This window comes from Myotis davidii, unplaced genomic scaffold (genome assembly GCF_000327345.1).
Source record: "Myotis davidii unplaced genomic scaffold, ASM32734v1 scaffold934, whole genome shotgun sequence".
In the NCBI taxonomy this organism is placed as follows: domain Eukaryota; kingdom Metazoa; phylum Chordata; class Mammalia; order Chiroptera; family Vespertilionidae; genus Myotis; species Myotis davidii.
This window is the reverse complement of record NW_006285798.1, coordinates 1050596-1058482: the sequence shown is the minus strand read 5'-3', so window position 1 is coordinate 1058482 and position 7887 is coordinate 1050596. Positions and strand designations below refer to the sequence as shown.

At 51.8% G+C, this 7887-nt stretch overlaps 1 protein-coding gene across 1 annotated transcript in view; it reads left to right on the top strand.

Annotated features, from left to right (window-relative positions):
• ATXN2L (ataxin 2 like) overlaps nucleotides 1-7881 on the top strand; it is a 14021-nt gene extending 6140 nt beyond the window's left edge. The window contains exons 8-24 of the mRNA XM_006756873.1: nucleotides 282-373; nucleotides 807-1007; nucleotides 1835-2010; nucleotides 2143-2250; nucleotides 3049-3243; nucleotides 3337-3408; nucleotides 3644-3714; nucleotides 3886-4178; nucleotides 4259-4328; nucleotides 5085-5231; nucleotides 5357-5429; nucleotides 5520-5707; nucleotides 6058-6187; nucleotides 6277-6398; nucleotides 6554-6766; nucleotides 6946-7135; nucleotides 7763-7881. Coding sequence (XP_006756936.1) covers nucleotides 282-373; nucleotides 807-1007; nucleotides 1835-2010; nucleotides 2143-2250; nucleotides 3049-3243; nucleotides 3337-3408; nucleotides 3644-3714; nucleotides 3886-4178; nucleotides 4259-4328; nucleotides 5085-5231; nucleotides 5357-5429; nucleotides 5520-5707; nucleotides 6058-6187; nucleotides 6277-6398; nucleotides 6554-6766; nucleotides 6946-7135; nucleotides 7763-7812 — 2391 coding nt within the window. The 3' untranslated portion in view covers nucleotides 7813-7881. The remainder of the gene's footprint in view (nucleotides 1-281; nucleotides 374-806; nucleotides 1008-1834; nucleotides 2011-2142; nucleotides 2251-3048; nucleotides 3244-3336; nucleotides 3409-3643; nucleotides 3715-3885; nucleotides 4179-4258; nucleotides 4329-5084; nucleotides 5232-5356; nucleotides 5430-5519; nucleotides 5708-6057; nucleotides 6188-6276; nucleotides 6399-6553; nucleotides 6767-6945; nucleotides 7136-7762) is intronic.
• The last annotated feature ends 6 nt before the right edge of the window (nucleotides 7882-7887 follow it).

Genomic DNA, 7887 nt, shown 5'->3' with positions numbered 1-7887 from the left:
GCTTTTTTTGTCATAGTTGCCTTATTGAATTTTTAGAACATACACATATACCAAAATTTCCCTGTGATATAAACCTGAAAATGGAGTTCTTAGGTTATATGACTTCAGTTTTACTAGTTACTGCCAGTTTGTGCAGTTGATAGTTCTAGTTGATATTCTCACCAGTGGTGTTCCAGTTTTTGGTATGGTCAGATTTTTCAATTTTTCAGTCTGACAGAAAATGATAGGTTATTGTTGCTTTCCTCGCTGGGTGTTAAAACATTCTCCCTCCTTCCTCCTAGTCCAATGGATGGGACCCCAATGAAATGTTCAAGTTCAATGAGGAGAACTATGGTGTAAAGACCACCTATGATAGCAGTCTCTCATCTTACACGTGAGTGTCTTGGTACTCCACATGTGGTGCAGTTTGAGGCATGGGGTCACCAACAGAGGGGCAGGTCTTTAGGTGGAACATGGCTTTTTTCATGCTTTTCTGGGTGTTCAGATTGCCCTCTCTCCACTCCTGTTATGCCTTGTGAACTGCTTTCAAAAATATGCTTTTAATCTTGATTCCAGGCCACCTCACAGGTAAAATTAATTGCTTGCCCATTTGTCCATACTTTTCCTCTAGAACTTAAAATGTACTTAAACATGTGTTTTAAGTGTCCCCCCAGAATCAGAGCTGCCTTGCTGCTCTGCCTGGGACACTTTAGTAGATGTCCATTAAATAATGCTGGGTTGTGATAGGACTGATAGAAATGTTTTTCTTTTTGTTCCCTTTTGTCCCCTGGCACTGGGATGGTGGTGGTCTCTGGTGGTCTTCTCAGGGTGCCCTTAGAGAAGGACAACTCAGAAGAGTTTCGTCAGCGGGAGCTGCGTGCAGCCCAGTTGGCTCGGGAGATTGAATCCAGCCCCCAGTACCGCCTGCGGATTGCCATGGAGAACGATGATGGACGAACTGAAGAGGAGAAGCACAGTGCAGTCCAGCGGCAGGGTTCAGGACGGGAGAGCCCCAGTTTGGTGTCTAGGTAAGTCCTGGGGGCAGCCTGGTATGTTTGGGGCTCACTGAATGAGCCAAGAGTTTTGTACACTCTTGTTTGAGCCTCACAGCCATATGAGATGTAGGTTAATAAATAGTTATTCCCAATTACTATTTTAGGAGGTTGAAATCTAGAGTGGTTAAGTGCTTTACCCATAGTAACAAGACTAAAGTTAGAAAAAAAGATTCAGAATTTTGATATATATTCTTTCTCTTTTTTCTCTGCATATTCATCTATTCAGTGGTTCTCAACCTTCCTAATGCCGCGACCCTTTAATACAGTTCCTCATGTTGTGGTGACCCCCAACCATAAAATTATTTTCGTTGCTACTTTTAATAACTGTAATTTTGCTACTGTTACGAATCATAATGTAAATATCTGATATGCAGGATGTATTTTTCAGGGTCGCGACCCACAGGTTGAGAACTGCTGATCTGTATGCATCTCTTATTACTCCCTTTGTGAAAATAGAATCAAACAGGGGTGGTAGAATTATGGGATATTAGCCTGGTTGGTCGGGTTAGGGTTGACAAAATGTAAGGTCATGAGCCTGTTGCCACAGAACATTTAACTAGGACAGATCTTCAAGCGGGATAGTGCAAAAAGCTGGAGCCAGGGAGAGAGAGAGAGAGAGAGAGAGAGAGAGAGAGAGAGAGAGAGAGTGTGTGTGTGTGTGTGTGTGTGTGTGTGTGTGTGTGTGTGTGTGTGTGTGTCTTGGGTGGAAGGTGGACTTTAAAAGGAAGGGCTTCATCTTTCCAAAATGTGTGGATTTTGTGGCTACTTGACCTCATTTGAACTCTTCCCTCCACCCCCAGGGAAGGAAAGTATATCCCTCTACCCCAACGAGTTCGGGAAGGTCCCCGGGGAGGAGTTCGATGCAGTAGTTCTCGGGGCGGCCGACCTGGCCTTAGCTCTTTGCCACCCCGTGGCCCTCACCACCTTGACAATAGCAGCCCTGGCCCAGGTTCTGAGACACGTGGTATTAATGGAGGTGAGTTGTGAAGCAGACTTGTGGGGGACAGGGAAGGATAATTGAAAGGAATGGGTTGGAAGGAGGATGGATTTGTGGTAATGTACTAGCAGGTACTCTCCCTCTTTTTTTCCCACCTTTAAAAAAAAATAGGCCCTTCCCGCATGTCCCCTAAGGCACAGCGGCCTGTGAGAGGTGCCAAGACACTGTCTTCACCTAGCAGTAGGCCTGGAGAAGCTTCTGTTCCGCCGCCTCCTGCAGGTAAAGTTCAGCATGTCACAGGAAGTTGTAGAAATATAAATGTCGGTTGTTGGAACACTGGGCTGGGAGACAGTTTCAAGATGTAAAAAGTATTTTGAAAGGTTTGGGTTTATGCTTTTTAGCAAAGAATTTTTCAGTTTCCCTCATGCAGAAACCCCAATATAGTGGTTTGTGGGTGTGTCTGGATTTGTGGGTGTGTCTGGCTGGCAGATAACTTTGTTTAAATTAGTTGCCAGCACTTTAAAATAGGAGAAATCAGACAATTTCTAATTTTATTGAAATACAGGAAGTTCTGCCAACACTGACTTGTTTTTTGTTGTTGTTAATCCTCACCCAAGGATAGTTTTCCTTTGATTTTTAGAGAGAGTGGAAGGGAGGGGAAGAGAACCAAAGAGAAACATCAATGTGAGAGAGACACAATTGGTTGCCTCCCACACACACCCTGACTGGGCTGGGGATTGAGTTTGCAACCAAGGTATGTGCCCTTGACCAGTATTGAACCTGGGACCCTTAGGTCTGCAGGCCGATGCTCTGTCCACTGAGCCAGACGGCTAAGGCAACACTGACCTCTCTCGCTGCATAGCTTCAGTTGTCTGGGACTGAGTCATGGCTGCCCTTTTTGAGTCTTTCGTGGTGCCCATGAGGCCATTTTACCTGCTTTGCCCTTCTAGGCATTTAGGTTTGTGAACTTGTATATAAAAAAGTGGATAAACTTTTCTTGGTGTTTTTAGTAAGTCCTTTGTACCCATTGATAATTGGCCAGCAGTAACCATTGTGCAGCTTTCCCTTTTCTTCCAGTGGGACGGATGTACCCCCCACGCTCTCCCAAGTCGGCTGCCCCTGCCCCAGCCTCAGCCTCCTGTCCTGAGCCTCCCATTGGCTCGGCAGTACCAACCTCTTCAGCTTCCATCCCTGTGACGTCATCAGTTGTGGATCCTGGAGTAGGTTCCATTTCCCCAGCTTCTCCAAAGATCTCACTGGCCCCCACGGATGGTAAGAGCCAGATGGTTCAGGGCTGTGGACCATGTGAAGTGTGGTTCTGGGAAAGAAGACCTTCAGGTGTCCATCTGTCTGTCTCTTGCTCAGTAAAAGAACTCGTGGCCAAGGACCCTGGAAGAACTCTGGAATCCCAGGAGCTGTCCCGGATATCTGGGAAAAGTAAGGATTGGTTTTTTTTCTGCCAAAGTATAATGCCCCTTTGATTAGGAGAGCATTTCGGTTAGAAAGTTGTTGGAATTCAAAAACAATGTCTATTCAAAACAAAACGAAAACAGTCTATTAGGCCTTGGGTTCTTCTTCTGTTTTTTAGATTTTTGTACTGTGGGCTCCTGGCACTGTGTAGCCACCTTTGAACAAAGAAATGTATATTTTCTCTCTTAACTGTTTCTCATAGTCCCTGGCCTTCAGAATGAACAGAAACGCTTTCAGCTGGAAGAACTGAGAAAGTTTGGGGCCCAGTTTAAGGTGAGAAAGTGTGGGAATGAGCTCTAGGATGCTCACGGGGTGAAGGTGAAGTGGGTCTGGGCAGCTTACAGAGGCACAGGACTGGCTGGGGCAGAAGAGATGAGAGCAGGGTGACGAAGGAAGCGAGGCCTTGGGTCTGGACCAGTGCTGATGTGTGATTTCTCCTTCCAGCTGCAGCCCAGTAGCTCTCCGGAGACCTGCCTGGATCCTTTTCCTCCTCGGATCTTAAAGGAGGAGGCCAAAGGGAAGGAGAAGGAAGTTGATGGTCTATTGACTTCAGAGCCCATGGGGTCCCCGATCTCCAAGACCGAGTCCTTACTGGATAAGGAGGACAAACCGCCCCTGCCACCAGCAGGAGGCACGGAGGGGCCAGATCAGCTCCCACCACCTTGCCCAAGCCAAACTGGCAGCCCCCCAGTGGGCCTCATCAAGGGAGATGACAAGGATGAGGGCCCTGTTGCCGAGTGAGTTGGGTGGGGAGGTGGGTGGGTGTCGGGGTGATGAGGGGCAAGCCACGCGGACTTACTTTGTTCTTCTCTCACAGACAAGTGAAGAAGTCCACATTGAATCCTAATGCCAAGGAGTTCAATCCTGCAAAGCCTCTGCTGTCTGTGGTGAGAGAGGGAGCACCTTCCATAAAGGAGGCTGGGAACGGGGTAGAATCGCTGGAGGGGGGAGTGCTTGCCACTAGGCAGAGAGAAGACGGGTGAAAGCGTGTAGGCTGGTTTGGGGAAAACAGACCGAGTTCAGGGCTGGGTGGCAAAGGATTGTGGTATGTCCGACAAGTATTGATGGGTTTCTCTCTGGTACTTAGCATTTGGCTCAGGGAGTGTCTGAGTGTGGTAGTTAAGAGCATGAGCTTCATTTAGACCAGGGGTGGGCAAACTTTTTGACTCGAGGGCCACAATGGGTTCTTAAACTGGACCGGAGGGCCGGAACAAAGGCATGGATGGAGTGTTTGTGTGAACTAATATAAATTCAAAGTAAACATCATTACATAAAAGGGTACGGTCTTTTTTTTTTTTTTTAGTTTTATTCATTTCAAACGGGCCGGATCCAGCCGGCCTGCGGGCCGTAGTTTGCCCATGGCTGATTTAGACTCACTGACTTGGCTTAACCCCCTGTACTTATTTATAAGCTTTGTGATCTTGGACAAGCCACTTAACCTACCTCTGCCTCAGTACTATCAGCTACAACTCGAGTGTGTCCACCTCATAGGGTTGACATGAGGCTTAACCAAAATAGAGTGTAGAATGTGTTTGGGGCACAATACTCCCTCTAAATGCTGTTGCTGTATAGGCAAGGGGGTTGTTATGGGTAATAGAAAAATCGTAAGATACGTTAAACACATCCTCCCTTGTCTCTTACAGAATAAATCCACCAGTACCCCAACTTCTCCGGGGCCCCGGACTCATTCGACTCCCTCCATCCCGGTGCTTACAGCAGGCCAGAGTGGGCTGTATAGCCCCCAGTACATTTCCTACATACCTCAGATCCACATGGGACCAGCTGTTCAGGTAAGAGAAGGGGCTCCGTGGGCCCAGGGTAAGAGGTTTGGTTGGGCTGGCTGAGGGACCAGGTCAGACCTGTTCTGGGCATTTGTATGCAAGTCACTCAGCCTTCTCTGCATTCCTGTCCCTAGGCACCTCAGATGTATCCATATCCTGTATCCAACTCAGTGCCTGGACAGCAGGGCAAGTACCGGGGAGCAAAAGGTGAGCAGGGTTGGGAGGGGCAGTCAGGGCTGCCCGGTGCCTCCTGGCAGATGGAGCTTGAGCTCTGCACTGTTTTTCCTCTGCCCCCAGGCTCCCTGCCTCCCCAGCGCTCGGACCAACACCAGCCTGCCTCAGCCCCTCCGATGATGCAGGCTGCCGCTGCTGCTGGCCCACCTCTGGTGGCTGCCACCCCTTATTCTTCCTACATACCCTACAACCCACAGCAGTTCCCGGGCCAGCCCGCCATGATGCAGCCCATGGCCCACTACCCCTCACAGGTGACTGAAGCACGGGAGGGACATGGGGTACAGGGGCCTTGCTAGGCTCCCATCTCCCCCTCCCAGACACAGAGGAGCTGGTGAGAGAGGCAGGCAGTGTTCTGGGTGGTGGTGCCAGGCTGGGGATTCAGTGTTGCAAGGCACCTAAAGACCCAAGCCCCAGACAAATGAAATAAAAATTAAAAACCAGCCATCACCCAAGCCTTGACTAAAGTGTCAGTAAAATAGCATCTATGTAGTTAGGTTATTTGTGAATGTCCAACAAGGTAGTTGTGACAAGGCCAGAGCATTGCTGTGCAGAGGTTATGCCTTCCAAGTCCTGTGCTGACCATTTCTCTCTGCCACTCCAGCCGGTGTTTGCCCCCATGCTTCAAAGCAACCCACGCATGCTGACATCGGGGAGCCATCCCCAGGCCATTGTGTCGTCCTCCACCCCCCAGTACCCTTCAGCAGAGCAGCCCACCCCCCAAGCCCTTTATGGTGAGTTCTGCTGGACCCTCCCTCCAGGCTGTGCTCCTCAGTCCCCTCCATGTACTCAGCACTGATTATCTCTCTCCTTCCATCTGTAGCCACTGTTCACCAGTCCTATCCACACCATGCCACGCAGCTCCATGCCCACCAGCCGCAGCCGGCCACCACGCCTACGGGGAGCCAGCCCCAGTCCCAGCATGCGGCCCCCAGTCCTGTCCAGGTGCTTGCCTTGGGGGAGCTGAGTGGTCGGGGCAGGAGTGGGTGGCTGAGGGAGAGCAGTAGAGTTTGGGGTATTTCCCCAGCAGGGTGGATTAGGGTTAGAAGGCCTGGGTATCAGAGCAGTGAGTGGCGCTTAACCTTCCCCTTCACCTACAGCACCAGGCAGGGCAGGCCCCACACCTGGGCAGTGGACAGCCACAGCAGAATCTGTACCACCCAGGGGCCCTGACAGGCACGCCTCCTTCTCTGCCACCGGGACCTTCTGCCCAGTCCCCTCAGAGCAGCTTCCCCCAACCAGCTGCTGTGTATGCCATCCATGCCCACCAGCAGCTGCCCCACGGCTTCACCAACATGGCCCATGTTACCCAGGTAAGAACTCCAGGAACCTGCTTTGTCTGGGTCTGTTTTGCCATGAGGACCTGGGCCACGAGACTGTCCAACTCCTGAGTCCCTGGTGCCGTGCTGCCTCCACGTCATGGTCCTGACACTAGGATTCTCGGCGCCTTTGTCAGGCTTCTGGGGTGCTAACCACTCTCTGTTTTCTGCAGGCCCATGTCCAAACTGGAATCACAGCAGCCCCGCCCCCTCACCCTGGGGCTCCCCACCCGCCCCAGGTGATGCTGCTGCACCCACCCCAGAGCCATGGGGGACCCCCCCAAGGCGCAGTGCCCCAGAGTGGGGTGCCTGCACTCTCAGCTTCCACACCCTCACCCTACCCCTACATCGGACACCCCCAAGGTGAGCAGCCTGGCCAGGCGCCTGGATTTCCAGGAGGAGCCGATGACAGGATTCGTGAGTTCTCGTTAGCTGGGGGAATTTGGCATGGAAGAGCTGATGGGCTGCAGGTGGGGCAGGATGCACGGGTTCTGGGTGGGGAGTGAGGGGTCTTGGAGGCAGGGCTGTCCCACAGGGCGCCTGCCGACCTGCACCTGTCTGTGAAGTATGTAGGGTGGGCAGAAGCCACAGTCGCCGCCGCCAGGGGCTTGCTCCTGGCTCTGTCCTTTGCTTCCCTCCGTCCTCGCTCAGTTGTGATCCAGCAGCCCCCCTCCCCACTGCCTCCCCAGCTCTCAGTGACCCCGACTGTCTCCTGACTTAGCCGAGGTAAGGGCAGCGCAGCAGACAGGGCCAGGCTGGGGTGTGGGGGGCTGAGCTGGGCACACGAGGAAGGGCTCTGGCTCACTGGGAAACAGTGTTTGATTTGTGCTTCTGACAGCCCCATGAGACACCTTGAGGAGGCCGCTCCTACCCACTCCCCCCACACCCCACACTGGACGGCATTGGATGAAGGGACAGCTGCTTGGGTTCTAATGCTCCTGCTCTCTTCTCTTTCCCCTCCAACCAGTTCAATCTCATCCCTCCCAGCAGCTCCCCTTCCACCCCCCGGGGAACTGAAGATTGTCCTGGCCGCGACCTGAGACCTCCATGAGTGGAGGGAGGAGTGATCTCTATGTCTCTTCCCCCAGCAGCTCGGACCAGTCCCAGCTCCCCAA